Raw genomic sequence first — 21,296 nt, 5'->3', positions numbered from 1 at the left:
ACCGAGTGAAGATGGAGCAAGAGGATGTTCATGACAGCGTGAGGAAACGCTCACAATGTTCCGGAATGAGTGCGATTTAATGGGGTCCTCGGCGGCCAGGGAGATGCTGCTGAGGATGATGAAGATGAGGATGAAGTTGGTGAAGTAGGGGTGATGGATGAGGTTGTGGCAGGCCACTCGCAAGCTGGGAATTCCAAGGAGACCATGAGAAATGGCAGTTCAGCTAGCGGTTTGTGGAATCAGTCAACTGCGTTTGAAAGAAATATCTGACGTGTGTTTGAACTCACCAGTTCTTCTTTCCAAGAATGAAGAAGGAGCTGCCGTCAGGGATGGGCACAATTTTTTCTTTGGGACCGGAGAACTCTGGCTTCATTGGGGCAACTCCTACAAGTACAAAGCACAAATTATTACACCTTCTTTCTTTTATTATCCCGTCTGGAAGAAAAAAAAAGAAGAATTCAGCCCCCAAAGCTGACAATTTCTGGATAATAAACCGAGCGGTCACATTATGACCACTTGCACAATATAATGACATACAGTGCAAGGGCTGTATCAAAATAAATGTTCAGTATTGATTGACATTGTCAGCAGTTTTAATCAAAGCAGCAGTTTGTGGTGGTGTTTCTAATACTGTATAATGATTACTTTGTGTAATAAACATGAGAAACAATTGGTTATGTGTTTTGGGTTGGATCATTGTGTTGTTACAGGCCTCATTTGTCCCTTCTGATGCTACTAATCTCACTTGGTATGCAGTTGCTAAATCCCTTATAATAACAATGTCAGTTGCTACGGTCCTGCATTAATCACTCTTTGTTTGTGTGGTCACTCTTAATTTTTTTTGCTATGCAGTTTCTATATCCCTTATAATGATGTTGTCTGTTGCTATGCAGTTGCTATGGCCCTGTATTAATCACTTAGTTTGTCTAGTCATTCTTTTTATTTGCTATGTGCCTTAGAATGAGATGTTGTCAGTTGCTATGAAGTTGCTATGGTCCTGTATTAATCACTTTTAGTTTGTCTCATCACTCTCATTTCTTGTTGCTATGTCCCTTATAACGATGATGATGTCAGTTGCTATGGCCCTGTATTAATCCCTCTTAGTTTGTCTAGTGATTCTTATTTTTAGTTGTTATGCAGTTGCTATGTCCCTTATGATGATAATGTCAGTTGCTATGCAGTTTTTATGGCCCTGTATTAAACACTAGTAATTTGTTTAATCACTCTTATTTATTTTGTTGCTATGCAGTTGCTATGTCCCTTATAATGATGTTGTCAGCTGCTAGACAGTTTCTATGGTCCTGTATTAATCACTTTTAGTTTGTCTAGTCACTCTCATTTCTTGTTGCTATGTCCCTTATAACGATGATGATGTCAGTTGCTATGGCCCTGTATTAATCCCTCTTAGTTTGTCTAGTGATTCTTATTTTTAGTTGTTATGCAGTTGCTATATCCCTTATGATGATAATGTCAGTTACTATGTAGTTTTTATGGCCCTGTATAAAACACTAGTAATTTGTTTAATCACTCTTATTTATTTTGTTGCTATGCAGTTGCTATGTCCCTTATAATGATGTTGTCAGCTGCTATACAGTTTCTATGGTCCTGTATTAATCACTTTTAGTTTGTCTAGTCACTCTCATTTCTTGTTGCTATGTCCCTTATAACGATGATGGTGTCAGTTGCTATGGCCCTGTATTAATCCCTCTTAGTTTGTCTAGTGGTTCTTATTTTTAGTTGTTATGCAGTTGCTATGTCCCTTATGATGATAATGTCAGTTGCCATGTAGTTTTTATGGCCCTGTATTAAACACTAGTAATTTGTTTAATCACTCTTATTTATTTTGTTGCTATGCAGTTGCTATGTCCCTTATAATGGTGTTGTCAGCTGCTATACAGTTTCTATGGTCCTGTATTAATCACTTTTAGTTTGTCTAGTCACTCTCATTTCTTGTTGCTATGTCCCTTATAATGATGATGATGTCAGTTGCTATGGCCATGTATTAATCCCTCTTAGTTTGTCTAGTGATGCTTATTTTTAGTTGTTATGCAGTTGTTATGACCCTTATAATGATAATGTCAGTTGCTATGCAATTTTTTATGGTCCTGTATTAAACACTAGTAATTTGTTTAATCAATCTTATTTATTTTGTTGCTATGCAGTTGCTATGTCCCTTATAATGAATGATTTTGTCAGATGCTATACAGTTTCTATGGTCCTGTATTAATCACTTTGTTTGACTAGTCACTATTATTTTTTTGTTGCTATGTCCCTTATAATGATGATGTTGTCAATTGCTATGTAGTCGCTATGGTCCTATATTAATCACTTTTAGTTTGTCTCATCACTCTTATTTCTTGTTGCTGTGTCCGTTATAGTGATGATGATGTCAGTTGCTATGGTCCTGTATTAATCCCTCTTAATTTGTCTAGTGACTCTTATTTTTAGTTGCTGTGCAATTGCTATGTCCCTTATAATGATATTGCCAATTGCAATGCGGTTTCTACGGTCCTGTATTAAACACTAGTAGTTTGTTTAATCACTCTTATTTGTTTTGTTGCTATGCAGTTGCTATGTCCCTTATAATGATGTTGTCAGCTGCTATGCAGTTTCTATGGTCCTGTATTAAGCTCTCTTAGTTTGTCTAGTGACTCTTATTTTCAGTTGCTGGACTCAAGGGCCTTAGTCCAGGTTTCTCCGTCAAGTGTTTTCTTTGAGGCCATCTGAATCAAGCCCTGCTCTCTGTTAATTAATGTGTTTAAATTTTTGAATATAAAAATGGTCTGTTTTGCAACTTGTGTGTCTTGTCTACTTTCGCGTGACACAATACTCAGTATTTTGCAGTGCGACTGTAAAGAACTGCCACAACGATTAACGTGAAGAAGTCTCTGCATTTCGAAAGAACAAATATTCATGCCGTACACATTATTGGTATCTTATGGTGACGGTGTTCAGAGTAAGCCACTAATGGGATCAAATTGATGGCTGAAAAACTTGCAGGTCGTGGTAAATAAATGTGATTTATCAAAATGCGCTGGTGTGAACTGGCTCACAGTTTGGCTTCGCGGCTTACACTTCAACAAGGGATCATAACCTGCAAATGTTTGAGGAACTTTGTGTGTGCGAGTTCCGGAGCATGCCGTGCTTCCTGCTTACCCTCCAACCCCTCAATAGCCCTCAGCTCTTCATTCTCCTGCCAGTCATCATCCTCGTTCTGCACACAGAATGCAAAATAAGGACAACTCACTTCCATAATCAAGTTCTATCGGTTGCGATCAAGCACTTTACCCCAGCATCTTCATCCTCCTTGTCGTCGTCATCATCCCACTCTTCCTCATCATCTTTTTTCTCTCTAAAAACCCAAAACAGGTTTTGTCCGAACGCGTTTCATCAATTATATGACAAAGTGAGCAGAACAAGCCTCAAACCTACTCGACAGTTTTCTGCCCACCACCTCCGGCCAAGTTGTCGACAGCGATAGCCAAGAAGACGTTGAGCAGGATGTCTGATCACGCCACACGTTAAGGCAACTTACACTGCGCTCGCTGGTTGCATTTGGCGTAAAGTACTCGGCGGGAAAGGATACAGTTACCGCAGACAAACAGGATGACAAAATAAATGCACACCACCATATTGGGAAAGACCGGTCCTCCGTAGGCCATGATGCCGTCGTACATCACCGCGTTCCAATCCTCTCCGGTGAGGATCTGCAAAACAGAATAAGCATCAAACCCGGACGACGGGAAACAAACGTGGGGCTGCGTGAAATCACCTGAAAGCAGGTGAGCAGCGCTTGAGGGAAGGAGTCGAAAGTGCTCCTCTTCATTTGAGTCTCGTCAAAGTTAAATTTGCCTCCGAAGAGCTGCATGCCGAGCAGGGCGAAGATGATGAGGAAGAGGAAGAGCAGCAGCAGGAGGGAGCAGATGGCTTTCATGGAGTTGAGCAGCGAGTTGACCAAGTCGGACAAGGCCGCCCAGTGCCTGAAACCAACAAGGGGATGTCGTCAAACATTAGGAAAGTGACTTAACCTTGTGAAATACATTTGCAGACATTCTTAAAGCGAGGGGCTCCATCTTGTAATAAACAAAAGAATCATTCAATTAAATCTTCAAACTACGCATAACATTACACTGGCAATTTTTTGTTGTTGTAAATCCAGTACAGTAGACAATTTGTTAAGCACTTATTTAAGTATTTAGCTTAAAAGTGCAATATATTTTGCATTTAATCTTCACTAATTCACTGCCATTGGTATCCAACTGCTAAAGAAGAAAATATTTCGCACTCCCCCAGACCCTGACCCCAAATCTCTGCTGCAACCATAAATATGATTCGTCTGTAAAATTTAAGTACACTTCTGCAGATGAGCTAATACTCCTCCTGCACTCTCTGACAACGAGAGCACCACTGCCACCTACTGTAGTGGATGTGCAATTGCTTTTTATTCTAGTACAGATTAAATTGAGAAGCACTGCAGTTTAAATATAGGCGGGGGGAAAAAACTCAAAATGTACTGCCCACAAAATAAAATATGTACTTACGTATTTGAAAACAAAACAATGATTAACTCATTAACTGCCATTGACGGTTATAGACGTCAAAAATTCATTTGAACTATTTCTATTTAAAAAATATATATATATTTTGTTAACAAGAGTATGAAAACCTAGAAAAAAAATACTGTACATTTAGAACAGATGTAAAAATTTGTGATTAATCGTGAGTTAACTATTGAAGTCATGCAGTTAATTACAATCCAAAATTTACATCGCCTGACACGATTTAAAAAAAGGAAAGATTATTAAAAATTAGGGGCGTCAGGTAATTAATTTTTTTTCGTAATTAATCGCATGACTTCACTAGTTAACTCATGATTAATCACTAATTTTATATCTGTTCTAAATGTACAATTTAAAAAATTCTAGGTTTTCATACTCTTGTTAACAAAAGTGGAAAAAAAAGTTAAACTAATAGAAATAGTTCAAATGAATTTTTGACGTCTATAACCGTCAATGGCAGTTAATGAGTTAATCATTGTTTTGTTTTCAAATACGTAAGTACATATTTTATTTTGTGGGCAGTACATTTTGAGTTTTTTCCCCCCGCCTATATTTAAACTGCAGTGCTTCTCAATTTAATCTGTACTAGAATAAAAAGCAATTGCACATCCACTACAGTAGGTGGCAGTGGTGCTCTCGTTGTCAGAGAGTGCAGGAGGAGTATTAGCTCATCTGCAGAAGTGTACTTAAATTTTACAGACGAATCATATTTATGGTTGCAGCAGAGATTTGGGGTCAGGGTCTGGGGGAGTGCGAAATATTTTCTTCTTTAGCAGTTGGAGTAACAAAAAACTAATTCAGAAGCACTGATTTAGATTGTTAGCTATACTGCACTCTTTTGGACTAAAAGCTCTGCCTCATTTTCAAAGTTTGTACTAATATCATAAGTATTTGCGACTAAACGTGTCCGTCTTTACCGAGTCATCTTGAAAATCCTGAGCAGTCGGATGCAGCGAAGCACAGAGATGCCGATGGGCGGGATGAAGTCCCACTCCACCAGCAGCGTCTCCAGGATGCCGCCGCACACCACGAAGCAGTCGAAGCGATTGAAGAGGGCCATGAAGTAGATCTGCAGGCCGAAGGCGTACATCTTCATCAGCATCTCCAGCGTGAAGAGCAGCAGCAGGATCTTATTGGCTCGCTCTGAGGGGACGAGCGGCAAATACACGGAAAGCTGTCACTGGGCCATTAAATGTGCGCTACACCTGCTACAGAGGATTTAAAAAGTCTACCCCCCATTTAAAAGTTTTTGTTTGGCAAAAAATGAGACCACAATATATCATTTTGTAACTTTTTACATTACCTTGCATTTCAGTCAGCCATTTTGGCTGGCCGTAATGCTCGGAGGCACTGGCCAATGTGTTGAGAAACACCAGAAGAAGAACCAGCCAGTAAAAGTTGGTGGTCTTGACGGCAACGCGGCAGTTCTTCCTGAACGTGTGGTTCAACTGGCACAATTGGTCACTACGGAAAGAGCAAAGGAGCTCATTTTTTTTTAAACAATTCATCGCTGCACAGACTTGGGAGCTTTTTCGCTGTCATTAATTATTTTATGCAATTGTGTAAATCTGTTATGGGAGAGATGAAAATAAATAAGCATGAGAGTTTGTTTGAAGATCTTACCAGAAGCTGTTGGCCATCATCTTGGCCCTGGAAAACAAGAAAGAAATTAGTGAAAAACAAGGTAATCAATAAAAATGATTTAGGATGTCATAGTAAGATCCTAAATAACAGGTGCAAAATTGTCACTCTTACAGACTGCTCTATGGCTCTGATCATTTTCACTATAGAAAATTTGGAAGAGTACAAGAGCAAAATGTAGCTTGAAAAATATTCATGAGTTACAGAAAGTAGTTTTGGGGAGGCCAGCAAGCGCGTTATCCATGTTTTGTTTGATTTCACTCGCCCCAAGTGCGTAGCATTTTCTTCAAAACAGTTGAAATTAGTTTTGTCACGTCATATGGCATGACTCCTTCTTGTGATTGGCTCCAAGTCGCCCCTTATGAGAAAGCTTATCCATGATCATTTTTGTAAAAAAAAAAAAATTGGAAGCCCTGCCTCTCATGTAATGATCTCTCACAGCACACTAACTGGTTTGGAATCACTTCCAATATTCCATATTATCCTCTTACATGAGAGAAGCGCAGAAGCCGCTGTCATCGTCGAGGTACGCTATGTCATCATCCGAGTCGGATTCTGCGGGAAGGTAGAGGCCGTTACAGAACGAGACGAACGTGACGACCCAACGTCAGAGTTGACGAACGCACCTCCATCTTCACTCTGTTTGTACCAGCCAAACTTCTTCATCATCTTCTTCTTGGCAATTGCCGCTCCTTTGGGGACAAAAGAAAGGTCGTTTGGGTCAAGATTGCCTTTGGCTTTGAGACTGCGGCATATATGCAAAATATGGATTAATTTGTAAATTTTTATGTGAATACCTTTTGGGGAATTTTGTGAAAAATATACAGGCTTTTGAATGTGTGCAAATTTGAGAATGTGGAAAGCATTTTGCAGTTGGAATGGTTTGAAATAGTCAAGAAATGCGAAATATTATTTGATGTAGAATTTTGATGTGAAAAATCTTTTTGGGGAATGTTGAAAATATCGTGAAGTTGTAATGGTTTGAATGAGGATATGCAACATGTCTTAATTTATGAATTTTAATATGGAAAAATGTGGACATTTTTGAATGTGGAAAATATTTTGTAGGTGGAATGATTTGAAACAGTCAGGAAATGCCAAAGAAAGGGAGAATAATTTAGAGTATGTTTGCATTTGTGAATTTTAATGCTGAAAATGTGGAAGTTTAAAAAAAAAAAGTTAAATTTTGGGAATGTGGAAGATAAATTGCAGTTTGGATTGGTTAAGAAATGTTGAAGGAGGAGGGACCAATGTAATATGTCTAAATGTGGAAATGTTAATGTGGGGAAAATGTGCAATTTCTGTAATATGTGAATTCTTTGAATGTTGAAAATTGTTTAAAGTTATTTGGATGTTGTTGAACATCAACAACATCAAACAACATATGGACATTTTTGGTTGTGAAATGTGGAATTGTCAAAAATGTGGGCATATTTGAAATGAAAAACAAAGCCATCCTTTCCAGAATTTTGGAATATGATCAAGTTTAAATTGGTTGATAATCGTACAAGTAGTTGGATGTTGTAAAATTATGAAGAGTTAAAAACGAAAAGAGGATTGAGTGTGTGCAAGTGGTGCAACTGACGTTTATTCCCTTCCTCGTCCACATCCTCGGCCTCGATGAGCCAGTCCATGTAGCCGACCATGTCCTCCTCCATCTGCTTGCTCTCTTGCGCCTTCTGCAGCTCGCCGCGAGCTACCGCCTTTTCCCTTTCCTTAGAAAACTCTCTGCAAAGCCACAAGAACAACACATCAGGACTGACTTCTGATTTGAAGGTCACACGATGATCACCACAAAAGTCTACCTACCCGCTCAACACACCCAAAACGAGATTGATGATGAAAAAGGACCCAAAGATGACCAGAGAAACGAAATACACCCACGGGATCTCATAACCGATGGCGTCGTTCATCTTTGAGGAAAAACGGAAAAATGGGGTATTTTAGTGGAGGAATGCAGTGGAAGAAGAAATGAACAGGCCGGGACGGTTACCCAGTAGAGCACGTCTGTCCAGCCTTCCATGGTGATGCACTGGAAGACGGTCAGCATGGCGAAGAAAATGTTGTCGAAATTTGTGATGCCGCCGTTGGGACCCTCCCACTTGCCCCTGCACTCGCTCCCGTTAGTCACGCAGAAGCGACCGCTCCCCGCAAAGGCGCAAGGCGACGGGTCGTCCTCCACCATCATGCCTGGAAGAAAAACAGACACAGGCAGTCACTTTGAATGTGGACGCACCATTGTTCGCCTCTTGTGATGTCTCACTGGGGCATTTCCCCGTTGCAAAGACATTTTCCAAACACTGTACATTTTTTTCCCTCTCATTTTGCCAGCTTGTGGCTCCAGAGGTGGCACTTTGAAAATATTTTGAAGATTGGCTACCAAAAATTTTGAGAACCAGCCAGGGAGGGGACACCTGTGGTCAGGGAGGCTGCCCCATAGCGCTCCTATGTCGGATATGACAGGCGAGAGCCCCCCTGCAGAGGCTCCAGAGGTGGCACTTTGAAAATATTTCGAAGATTAGTTGACTTAGAAAAAATTTGAACTTGTGTATGGTGACCATATCTTCATTTTTTTTTTTTAATAAATAAAGGACATTCAGCCTGGCTTTGAGCTACTTATATGATACTGAAAGTTTGGTCCTTATTTTTTATCTATTTATTTTTATTTTGTAATGGGGCGAGAGGGGATCGTACCGCACAATGTTTTACTACTGAGTTAAAATCCTAAACCGCCCTCGCAGCTCATTATTTGAACGCTGAGGAAGTGATGTACTTAAAATAACCTACTTTTTTCTTTAAAAAAATTATACTTTCTAAATATATAACAATTATAATACGCACACACAAAACCCACCTTTCATTTTTCATCAGTCGCGGTAAAACAGTGCACACCGCCTCCTATTTGCCGTTCAATGAAAAACAGGCATTTTAAAGAATTTACAAAACCTGTCCAGGACGTAAAAAATTGAATGTCCTGGTAAAAGAGGACGTCACCCGAAGCTTGTTAGCGTTAGCGAGCGAGATAATTAGCATCTTGGCATGTGTCAAGAGTCTGTCCTTGACAGTTGAAACTGAGAATTTGGTCACTTTTCAAAATAAAATCTTGGCTATACCGGAAGTTGTTTTCTTTTTTCTCTCTTTCAACTGTGCAGCCTGCTGGGTGGTTGGTGACTACTGGCTTAAAGGATTAAACATCTTCTGGGCCTTCCAAAATTGTTTAAAGGCGTAATCGTCCTGTAAATGTACATGTTTGACTTTGAAGAAAATAATGAAAAGTTAGCAACAACAAAAAATCATACCCTCATTCTTCTGGCATTAAGCTAATGAAAATCATTTTGGTAGTCCTAACTGACTTAAAAAAAATCAATCATATGATTTCACGTCAGCCAGTGAGAAAAAAAACTGTGTCTTGTTATGTAGTGTGTCAACAAGAATGGTTGAAATCAATCATTGAAATCCCCAAATAAATGTGACATGATGACCTAAACATCGAATACAAGAGCGACGTTTTCAGAAACCTGTGCTGGAGAAGTGGCACGTCTTGTGCATCCTGCCAATAAAAAGCTCCAAGCCGATGATGGCGTAGATGATGATGACGAACATGACCAGCATACCGATGTGGAGGAGCGGGACCATGGCTTTCATGATTGAATTCAACACAATCTGCAAACCTGGTGAGATTTATACACACGTTTCGATGGGAAGGCGACAGAAGAAGAAGAAGCGGGAAGATGGAAGCGAACGCACTTGGTACGCCGGACACCAGTCGCAGCGGTCTCAACACCCTGAAGGCTCTCAGAGCTTTCACGTCCAGGCCTCCGGGTTTTCCCGCAGCGTGATGGGCCTCCCCTGGCTTGTGGTCCGTCATGCCTTCTGCTATGACGCTGAAAAGCCTGCACAAACACACCACATGAATTAGCCACACCCATCACATCAACAGATTTATAGAGAATAGTGACACTTCAGAGTTTTTGTAGCCAACTATAATGAAAATGAATATAATTCATTTGCTAAATCTCTTTTTCCCCCCAACTATTGCTTTATAAGTCTGGCAGGTGGCTATAGTTTTTTTTTTTTTAAATAGATTAATGATGAGGATGATGATTCAGTTCCTGGCTTGGCTCATAACATGTCAGAAAAAAAGGCAGCAAACAAATGTTTGCAAATGTCTTATTTAGATATTTAAGTTTAGAGTCTGTGTTCATGGAGGGTCACAGAAATCCAATATGTACTTTTGATAGGCTGTAATTTTCTGTGTGCTTTGTGTTACTTATGTTTATTGTCTTCGTTTATAGTCTATTTGTTTGTTTTTGTTTGTTTTAATTCTTTTTTTTTATCTGTTTTCCTTTAAGAAGTTTTGCCTTGTCAGACCACACAGTTGTAAATAAATAAAAAAGTTCTTAATCTATTTTGCCTGGCTAAATAAATCTAATATATATACATATATAAATAAATCTAATATATATATTAAATGAGCATTTAGACAATTTTAAGTTATATCAATGGATCTAAACTTAATTGTTTAAAGAGGAAGTTACAATTTTTGATAATAATATGTTATATGTGACCTCACTAGTCTAAACATGACATTCTGATTAATATTACATTTGTGGAATACGAGTTATGAAGCAAAATTCAGCCATTTTTAGTCATCTCAGGGGGCGGCCATTTTGCCACTTGCTGTCGACTGAAGATGACATCAATGTTGCTCAGCTTCAGAAAACAGGTGAGCTGTGATTGGTCGTTGCCTGAGCCCTGAGCAACATTGATGTCATCTTCAGTCGACAGCAAGTGACAAAATGGCCACCCACTGAGATGGTTAAAAATGGCTGGATTTTGCGGAAATGGCGGCCATTTTCCCACTTGCTGTCGACTGAAAATGACATCAACGTTGCTCGTGTCACAGGCAACAACCAATCAGAGCTCATCTTTAGAAAACAGGTGAGCTGTGATTGGTTGTTATCTGAGCCCTGGGCAACATTGATGTCATCTTCAGTCAACAGCAAGTGGCAAAATGGCCGCCCCCTGAGATGGATAAAAAATGGCTGAATTTTGCTTCATAACTCTTATTCCACAAATGTAATATTAATCAGAATGTCATGTTTAGACTAGTGAGGTCACATATAACATATTATTGTCAAGAGATGTTTAAGGTTGACTGCCACTTATTAAATCGCTATTTAATTATCTGTGGATTAATTGTTGCAGCTGCAAAATCAACAATTCAAATCCCCAACAAATACCCGACAATGACGATGACAAAATCCAGCAAGTTCCATCCGCTGCGTATGTAAGCGCTGGGGTGCATGACTAAACCGTAGGCCAGAATTTTGGTGAACGTCTCGATGGTGAAGATGACCAGGAAGACGTACTCCACTTGTTCCTGAAAGCACATGAAAACCTTTGAACGCACGAGAGGCCACGAACGGGAATAAAAATGTCACGAGAGACAACTGCGAGCTTGCTGTGCCAATACATGAAACGGATTGCCAAAAGGCTGCTCGTGCGCCGGCGTTGAACCTCTAACCCACTTAATCCAGCCACTCAATCCTTTTGGTGAAACCAGCTGCTTAGGTCGTCTTAGAAGTGGCACTCGCGCTTGGCTTGTGCCTCGGACCGACAGCTCAGCTGAAACACGAAGTGCAATTCACACCAAAAAGATGATGCAAAATCGGATCAAACTATCCGTTTGAAGTGCAGAAATGTTCAACGGTCAGTTTAGCCTAAATCCAATCAAGAGTTCTACTTGCCTCGCCGGCCTTGTACAGTAAAGCATCACGTACATGCTTGAGTTTTGATTGATTAGAAGATGATTACTTCGTGTGCTTATTGATGAACTCACTTCAGTATGATTACAAAAGACAGACGAGCAGGCAGTATTGGGATGGAGGCAGAAAGGCAGATGGTTGGTATTTAACTAAGTCACCATCCAGAGTCACTGGGTCACTCAGCTGAGGGTTTTTAGCCCCCTCTAATGCAATTACTGTTGATCACGCCGACATTACCTTCTCAGCAATTGTTCACTCTTTTCTGTACATTACAAGAGGATCCCAAAGAAAAAGGTTGAAATATGAATCACATTTCATTCATATATTATCTCAAAATTGTGACTCGTAGGGGTTAGGTTTACATTACGTATTGATTTTTTTCCTTTCTGATGAGGTTTACTTCAACTCATTGTTTGCCATTGACGGTTATAGACGTCAAAAATTCAGTTTAACTATTTCTATTAGTTTAACATTTTTTCCCCACTTTTGTTAACAAGAGAATGAAAACCTAGATAATTTTTTTTGTACATTTAGAACAGATATAAAAATTTTGATTAATCGTGAGTTAACTAGTGAAGTCATGCGATTAACTCATTCACTGCCATAAATTAATTTTTTTTAAAGATTGTTAAAAATTCGGGGCATAAGGCGGTTATTTTTTTAAATTGTAATTAATCGCATGACTTCACTAGTTAACTCACGATTAATCACAAATTTTATATCTGTTCTAAATGTACAATAAAAAAATTCTAGGTTTCCATACTCTTATTAACAAAAGTGGGGGAAAAAATAAACTAATAGAAATAGTTAAAATTAATTTTTGACGTTTATAGCCATCAACGGCAGTGAATGAATAAAAATTAAAAAAAAAAAAAAGGAAAGAAAATATTATAAAAAATTTGGGCCGTCAGACGATTACATTTTTTAATTTTAATTAATCTCATGACTTCACTAGTTAACTCGCGATTAATCACAAATTTCATATCTGTTCTAAATAAACAATTAAAAAATTCTAGGTTTTCATATTCTTGGTAACAAAAGTGGGAAAAAATATTTAACTAATAGAAATAGTTTAAATCAATTTTTGACGTTTATAGCCGTCATTGGCAGTAAATGAGTTAATTACGATTAAAAAATTTAATCGCCTGGCGCCCCTAATTTTTAATAACCTTTTCTCTCTCTTTTTTAAAAATCGCATCAAGCAATTAATTTTTTAAATTGTAATTAATTGCATGGCTTCAATAGTTAACTCACGACTAATCAAAATTTTTATATCTGTTCTAAATATCCAATATTTTTTTTCTAGGTTTTCATACCTTTGTTTACAAAAGTAGGAAAAAAAGTTAAACTAATAGAAATAGTTCAAATGAATTTTTGACGTCTATAGCCATCAATGGCAGTGAATTAGTTAATTTGATTGTTGATGATGCAGACGAATCTTTGAGTAGCACCCTGTACCTTCTAAGAGAAAATTAAGTCTTATCTTAGCAATGAAATGTACATGAGTGCTTCTCCCAGTCACAACTATATGCCATACATGGAATTTTCTCCATAGAGGCAGAAAATAAATTTAAAACGCCACAGAGAAATCAATGTATTCAAGTTAGGCGGCCTTAGTGAATGGCAACGTAAGATGGCCGCCGGTGGCTTCACTTCTCCCAACGGTGAGTAAGTGGCATTTACAGTCCATTCAGTCCGTAGCCGTAACACATGCTGAGCTCTGAGACACTGTGATGTCATTTTCAATCGACAGTAAGTTGCAAAATGGCCGCCTTCTGAAGTGGGAAAAAAACGGGTGGAATTTTCTGCTTAATTCATACCACACAAATGCAATATTAATAAGAATGGTGTGTTTAAGTGAAGGTACATAGAACATATTGTCAAGAAAATTTTTGACTTGACTTTTGCTTTTCGTGTTTTTTTATTTTATTTTATGGCTCAAATATGAAGATATGTGCAGGCGTGAGAGGGCCGCAGACACTGTTCAAACAGGTGGCCTGTTCGAAGCGTCAGGACATCCGCCATATTGGATGTGGCTATTGTATTCACCAATAAATCGGCAAATAATTTGTAAGATTGATTTAGAATGGGATAATATAAATAGATAAAGGTTCCTTATTAACCGAATGAGTTGTGGCCTGATGATACATCTCCAAGGAGAAACTGAACAAGGCGTCTTCACAAATAGCTTCACTTTGCCTCACCCAATATGGCTGCGGCATCAACGTACTCACGACAGCGTTGCCGTCTACTGTATGTGTATGTACTGTAAATGCTGTCTATGGTAATACTGGTCAGCCTCCGGCGACAGGTCTACGTGAGACAAATGCTAGCCAAAGCAACAATTGTTCCAGGTTGAAGTAGTATTTGATTGACAGTTGAGTGGGGCGTGGTTTCAGCACATTCAGGACACGCCCCCATCACGTGAGAGGGGAGAAATTGGCTTGATTTTTCACAATTTTCAAGCCTCATTATAAGCACTTGGCAATTTCTTTTAACTATTCGAATTTGGTGGCGTTATTAACGACACTCTTCTTTGAGGTGTCAACTTTACGAGACACTCATTTACACTTTACAGCCATTTGAGCAGACCAATAAACTGAGCCTTGTGATAGCAAACGAACGTACCAGTTTGTGATTGGTAGCGTTGGAGTCATCATCAGGGTACGGCTTGGTGACCCCCATGGCCACGCAGTTGGCAAAGATGGCAAGCAAGATGAAGATATCGAAGGGTGTGAAGACGGCGGTTAAGGCCTCATCAACGTTTGCAACACGCGAGGGAAGCGAAACGTGACGACGGCAGACTTAAAGGATATTTCCACTCCACCAGGGCCAGCGCCGCCATGCGGATGGGGTTGCTGAGGGTGAGGCAGCAGAGGGCTCGGGGGGCTCGCAGGGCAGACTTGTTGGCCTGCATGGCTTTCTTGGCCCCCCCGCCTCGCTTTTTGGCCGAGCTGGTCGACCCCAGGGTGTCGGATTTCCCTCCATCGGCCCCCCCTGGAGGGGCTTCTACCAAAAACAATGAGCAGGTATTAGGTTCAAAGCCTAAAATGCGTTGGAAAGAAAAACGTGTGAAATCACACTGTGGATATAAAAAGTCTACACACCCCTGTTCAAATGCAGTTTTTGGGAAGTAAAATTATGCGACCAAGACAAATTATTTCAAAATATTTTCCACCATTAATTTCATCTACAAGTTATAACTTTCTAAGAGTGTAAGTACAAACAACTAAAATAATGTGGTTGCATAAGTGTGCACACCCTTTTATAACTGGTGGTGTAACTGTGTTTAATTAGCCAATCACATTCAAACTCATGTTAAACGGGAGTTCTCACTCACCTGCCATCATTTAAAGTACCTCTGAGTAACACCAAATAATGATCTAGTTAATTTTTACTGACAATGAATAAATTAACTAATTTGAACTGTTCACAATTCCCTTCACCTTGACTACTCCAGTTGAAAAAAATATATAATAATTCACATGCGTTGAGAAGTTTTAAGTGTATCTTCGCAAACTGTAGCCAAGCCAGGCATAGCCAAGAAATATGACGAAGATGACGATTGTTGTCACATGCATTAAACACTAATCAGCCAGTACTTGCCAGAAATTCCTGCAGTTCCTTTGCTTCATGGCAATGTCACCATTGTACCATATTTTCTGAATTTGATGACGACTGGTTTTACTGTGTTCTACGGGATATTTAATGCTTTGGAAATATTGTGTACCCTTCTCCTGGCCTGTGATGCTGTGGAAGTTCTCTTTGACTGCAAGAATAAGACAAGTCTAGAAGAACACACTGAATTTTAGTTGGAGTTCATCAGGCACTTTAAATGCTGGTAGTCGAGTGTTAAATTAAACATTAGTTTGCATGTGATTGGTTAACTAAGTCCCCACAATAAGAGGGTGTGCACGCTTGTGAAAACCACATTATTACCCCCCCCACACACACACACCCACACACACACACACACACACAATGTTTTTTTTAAATTGACTTATTTACCTTGGTTTACTTTTCTAGATCACAAAAACAAAGGTTGTAGACTTTTTACATCGATTGTATATGCATAACCACCAGCTGTGTAACACTACAGTAGGGCAAAAATAACGGTTTGGTACGTTCCTTGGTTTTAAGGAAATGTTTTGGTTAACATTCGTTAAAGTAGTGGGGAAAAAATGAAAAATAACATTTTTCTTTTGTGTAAATGGGAGCAGATTTCAAAATATTTAAAATTGACCAATTGAAGGACAGATAGTAGAGAGCCTAGACTCTAGAGACATGACAGTTTCACAGGACAGACAAATACAGTAGATAGATAGATAGATAGATAGATAGATAGATAGATAGATAGATAGATAGATAGATAGATAGATAGATAGATAGATAGATAGATAGATAGAGATAAGAAACGAAGAAAGATAGAGATAAGAAACGAAGAGAAAGAGATAAGAAATGAAGAGAGAGAGGGAGCGATAAGAAATGGAGAGAGAGAGAAGAAACCAAGAGAGAGTGAGAGAGACAAAGAGAGAGACAGACAGACAGAGAGAAGAAATGAAGAGAGAGAGAGAAGAGATTAAATGTAAGGAGAGAGGGAGAGAGAGAGAGAGAGAGAAGAAACAGAGAGAGAGAGAGAGAGAGACAGACAGAGAAAGAGAGAGGGAGAATAAAAGAGAGAGAGAGAGAGAGACAGCGATAGAAAGAGAAAGAGAGAAGAACAGAGAGAGAGAGAGAAAGAGACAGAGAGAGTGAGAGGGAGAGACAGTGTGCAAGAAAGACAGAGAGAGAGAGAGAGAGAGAAGGACAGAGTGCAAGAAAGAAAGAGAGAGAGAGAGAGAGAGAGTGAGAGAGAGAGAGAGAGAAGGACAGCGAGAGAGAGAGAAATAGAGAGAGACAGCTTGCCGCTTCCACTGGTTGATATGAGCAACAGACATTTTCGTTCATGATGCAGCATGCGGTTGTGGCTGCAGACAGACAAGATAAGACCTGAAGATGTGACCTAGTTGCTAATAGGGCCCACATGGCCAGCAGGCAGCTCAGGTACACTCACTAGTACACTTGTTAACAAAAGACCTGCACGGACAAGAGACAAACTCCCTAGAAATATCTTCCCAAATGACGTCACGAAGGTGAACAACACAACTAAAAGTTCAATGACACTTGCTGAAGCACAAGCAGCCACTGGGAAATGTGTCATATTGGATATTTGCTTTACGCTGCATCCGGACGGCGGTGGGAAGCAGCAGCAGCTGAAGCAGCAGCAGCCTACCTTTCTTGGCTCCCTCCATGTCCGGAGTTTGTCACCGCGATGTGGGGCTGAGCAAAGCCACCGGCATCAACCCCCTCCCCGGGACACACAAAGAAAACCGCACGCTAAAAGTTGGCACGGGCGACACAATTTCGGCGTGTGCGCGCACGCAGCTGCCGGCGACGAGCGTCCGCATGCATGCAGAAATCCAAAAAGTAGCCGAATTCTTCTTCCCAGCTCGGAGTGGCTGGACAAGTGGACATAAATGTCCGCCACTCTCCGCGGTGGTCAACCAACGAAGCGTTGGGATTAAACAGCTGAGCCGTTTAAAGGGATGACACGCTGAGGAGGAAATCTTACCAGGTGAAGCCCGCGGGAATTTAGTCACACAGTGCAGTGACACGAAGCTCATTCCGGCCGGTAGTAATAATAATCATAATAATTTATATTATTTTATATTTAATATACCAAAAATAATGTATTATTATTTTCTTTATATTGGCAGAAGCCTTTTTTTTTAAAAAAAACTTTCATAGACTTATTGAATACTGATGGCACGTAATATAACACGCACACACACACACACACACACACACACACTGGGTGTCACAATAACTCATGATGACGGGTTTAATTATTTCAAATTTATTTGTTTGTACTACTTGTCATTATGAAATACAGCTTTATAAAGTGCTATTTTCCCTTTTTAACACATTACACTTTTTTTTTTAAACAAAGCGCATGGGAGGGTGAACAAAAAGCAGTCTGTTGATTGAACAACATTTGATGTCTTTTTTCATTTGAGCTACTAGAATAAATAACGTAAGAAAATAAACATTCTATACAGCAAAACAAACTCACGTTGCTAAATTGAGATCCTATCTTTAGGAGAACAAAAAAAAAGCATTTTAGCAGCACAATGGTCTGTCATGGATCGCAACCTTTATTGAGCCAAGGCAAATATTTCAAATCTATCATTCTGTAGTTTGAATGACAACATTTCTGCAATGTGGAGTTTGAATGTCTGCCAGACTAACCTCGAAAAGCCATGCAAGCACAGGGACCCCTTGCAATGGAATTTCTCTGGGTACTACTACTCCGCCTTCCTTTCAATTATTCAATATTATTTTTTTTCCCTTTTGCCGTTTATTTTTGTTTTTGTTTATTTATGACAAATAATACTTATTTGCTCAACTATCTATGCAAGTGACAGGGTAAAACATGTGCCTTGGCTCCAAGGTAACATTGACATTCTTCGTTGAGAATATTTCCAGCATGTTGAAAGATTTTCAATATTTACACCCATTTCTTTGAATGACCTCCTTCAATGTATTATTAAAATGTCAACGTTGTATATTTGTGTAAATAACTTTTACAAATATTTGCATCATCCCATACTACAATACAGAACCATTTTCTCCCTGAGTTAAAATGTAAACGCTACATACAAGGATGCCTTGAGATATGAGTACCTTGACTTGGGAGTATTTCCATCGCTTGGCCGATTTATTTGTCCTGAGATATGAGCAAATTTTAAGATACGGGTGCCCTTCTGACCCCCCGCCGCTAGATGGCGCCAGTAAACTTTCCTTGCAGCACAAGGACAATATCAGTTGGTGGCGCTAATGCCCCATTAAGCTACTTTGCCCACCGCCAACTGTAATCACAGAAGGAGAAGGAAAGACAATACATTTGATACGCTCATATTTTGGCCTCCCATTTTCCATGTTTTCAAGTTATGTGGACAAAGAGTGCATTTATTTAGTGAAAAAATATTTTGAAAAATTTATTTTGAGGTTTTCAACGAATAAACGAATAAAATGATTTTTGATAAGATAATTTGAGATACGTGTGATCACGGAACGAATAAAGCTCATAACTCAAGGCCCCATTGTATTTACGTAAATAACGATTGTTTCTATTCACAAAAAACATTTACATCTTCCCTAGTGACAATACAGGGACACTTCCACCTGAGAGAAGTCGCCTTTCACATCAGGAGTCACTCTCTGTCATTGTCTGTATCCCTTGACTGAAATGAGTGACAAGTGCGCCGACATCCTTCCTCTGCGGCTCTACTGGAAGTGCGCCTTTGGTGCCGCGTTGTGCTCTTCACGCTTTGGAGGCAACTGACTGGGGTCCTCTGCGAAGGGAATTGCTGAAGGGGGACAACAACAAGTATGGATTAGTGATTTTGGCCATGTCATGTGAGCCATCATCATGCTCAAAGTTGATTTCGAGGGCCTGACACTTATGATTCTTCGAAGTCTGAAATTGTGCAAAATATGTTATTCTGCGGAGCCCCTGAAGTGACATGTAGAATTATACATATTTTTAAATACCTCTTTTTCGTGTGTTACAAGCACCAATGATACCACTGCACTTGTGTTGTCACTTACGGTTCTGAAACTGCTGTGCTGTGTATCTTGTTAAGAGGATTCCGAAACCCTCAATTAGGGCGAGCAGAACTCCCCCCATCATGGCAGAGCCCATCATGGTTAATGGCCCACCTGGAAAAATAAAAATACATGTAATTTCATGTGGGAATCTAAAATGGTGTGTGTACTAATGTTGGTACTTTAGCAGACTTCTACTTTCTCTTTTGCTCTCATCAATCTCAGCTTTATATGACTCTATATTATCAGTATTCCACCGGCAGTATTAGCTTTTAGAATTCCACTTAGTATAGTGAACTCATTATTAACACTTATTTTGACACCCCTATTAAAGACAAAGATAATTGACCTAAATGAGAATGTGAACGGATTGTGCTCCGACTATGACGTACCCCTGTGGTGCCTACTTGAGTTTTCTCTTACTGCGTGCTGCCAGGATGGCGCCCGTCAGAGCGCCACTCGTTATAGAGTTCCACGGATCCTCTTTTCCTCTCAGGCGAACTAAACCGCAGTCAATGGTGGAGAAGAGGCCTCCCCATACCGCAAAGCTACCTGAAAAACAAAACAAGAGAGTGTCGTTAATATATCAGTTCAAACACCTGGCTTCAGCGACTTGCTTACCGCCAATCTGTGGAGCTCTTAACCTCACTGCATTTCCACTACCTTTCAGTCTGTGTGCAACTCCCTGAAATGTTACAGTATTGTCACACACAAAAAAGGAAAACAGAGAGGGAAAGAATGGATATGCACACTTACTGCTGGGGCATTTCGAAAGCCCTTCACGGCCTGAAACACCCCCCCGCCAATGGTGCCCATGGTGAAAGCACCTCCACAGTCATCCACTATCCTCCACGGGCTGACAAACATTTGCAACATTACACAAAGTTTAATAGACTAAGACTATACACAAGATTTATTATTGATAACTGACAAGCATTTGCATACAATCTGTTCTTACAGTATTTGTTCTAAACTTGATTTTCTTTTAATTGTGGCACTATAGGATCTTGGGGAGAATGGGCAACATTACTTTTCCTGTATGATTAGCAGACAGACATCCAGTACTTTTTGAACATCTTGGTATTGTAAAGGTTGTGTTAGTCAGAGGTGATAGAAGTACACACACTTTCATACACTAGTCAGCAGAAGTACAAATATTCAGTTTAAGATGGTAAAAGTCGAAACATCTTTTTTACGTCGTGTCCGCATTTTGAAAAAAGTGACAAGCCTAATTTGACAAGTAGTGTAGCAGAAATTACTGTAGTACAACTCGAATGAAGATAAAATGATACTGAACAATGAATTTAAGCAGAGTAAAGCTCGATCATGGCAATATCTTAATCTCTTGATTTAGCCGACTGACCGTCCTCACAGGTAATAATTCTAGAAACTACTTGGACACAATACAAATAAATGTAGAATTAGGTAGAAGGGTTTAATACGTTTTAATATAAAAAAAATAAAAATAAAAAACAGTTACCAAGGTTCGCGAGCATATTCCTCCATTTTTGTTGTGGTGGATGACTGTGTGACGTCACTGTCATTGTCGCCGTCATTGAAGTTTCTTCTTCGTCTCTTCTTGATAAAAGAGACTGCACTTCCTAGTGGTCTGGAGTCCAACGACCATAGCGTCAGCGACACGCATTGGGAGAACTACATTACCCAAATGCTGATAATGCTA

At 39.6% G+C, this 21,296-nt stretch overlaps 2 protein-coding genes across 2 annotated transcripts in view; both read right to left on the bottom strand.

Annotated features, from left to right (window-relative positions):
- Positions 1–17,548, bottom strand: part of cacna1fa (calcium channel, voltage-dependent, L type, alpha 1F subunit a) — a 36,225-nt gene extending 18,677 nt beyond the window's left edge. Inside the window, exons 1-21 of the mRNA XM_077569579.1 lie at positions 17,241–17,548; positions 14,785–14,977; positions 14,597–14,702; positions 11,444–11,583; positions 9,948–10,093; positions 9,719–9,871; positions 8,194–8,390; positions 8,010–8,113; positions 7,786–7,928; positions 6,827–6,892; positions 6,692–6,755; positions 6,183–6,209; positions 5,863–6,023; positions 5,477–5,702; positions 3,773–3,980; positions 3,587–3,707; positions 3,433–3,505; positions 3,289–3,352; positions 3,157–3,214; positions 288–384; positions 55–184 (exon numbers count right to left, since the gene is read on the bottom strand). Of these exons, the coding sequence (XP_077425705.1) occupies positions 55–184; positions 288–384; positions 3,157–3,214; positions 3,289–3,352; positions 3,433–3,505; positions 3,587–3,707; positions 3,773–3,980; positions 5,477–5,702; positions 5,863–6,023; positions 6,183–6,209; positions 6,692–6,755; positions 6,827–6,892; positions 7,786–7,928; positions 8,010–8,113; positions 8,194–8,390; positions 9,719–9,871; positions 9,948–10,093; positions 11,444–11,583; positions 14,597–14,702; positions 14,785–14,977; positions 17,241–17,259 (2,496 nt within the window). The 5' untranslated portion in view covers positions 17,260–17,548. The remainder of the gene's footprint in view (positions 1–54; positions 185–287; positions 385–3,156; positions 3,215–3,288; positions 3,353–3,432; positions 3,506–3,586; positions 3,708–3,772; positions 3,981–5,476; positions 5,703–5,862; positions 6,024–6,182; positions 6,210–6,691; positions 6,756–6,826; positions 6,893–7,785; positions 7,929–8,009; positions 8,114–8,193; positions 8,391–9,718; positions 9,872–9,947; positions 10,094–11,443; positions 11,584–14,596; positions 14,703–14,784; positions 14,978–17,240) is intronic.
- A 302-nt stretch (positions 17,549–17,850) lies between these two features.
- timm17b (translocase of inner mitochondrial membrane 17 homolog B (yeast)) lies at positions 17,851–21,198 on the bottom strand. Its single transcript, XM_077576292.1, has 6 exons — positions 21,096–21,198; positions 20,372–20,471; positions 20,237–20,300; positions 20,039–20,167; positions 19,619–19,729; positions 17,851–19,377 (listed from the first exon to the last, which is right to left on the bottom strand). Exons 1-6 carry the CDS (start codon positions 21,119–21,121, stop codon positions 19,295–19,297), a joined length of 513 nt encoding a protein of 170 aa, XP_077432418.1. The 5' UTR covers positions 21,122–21,198; the 3' UTR covers positions 17,851–19,294.
- Positions 21,199–21,296: the final 98 nt, after the last annotated feature.

This window comes from Vanacampus margaritifer, chromosome 1, assembly GCF_051991255.1.
Source record: "Vanacampus margaritifer isolate UIUO_Vmar chromosome 1, RoL_Vmar_1.0, whole genome shotgun sequence".
Classification (NCBI taxonomy): domain Eukaryota; kingdom Metazoa; phylum Chordata; class Actinopteri; order Syngnathiformes; family Syngnathidae; genus Vanacampus; species Vanacampus margaritifer.
Note: the sequence above shows the minus strand (reverse complement) of the source record. Positions and strands in the feature narration are given on the sequence as shown.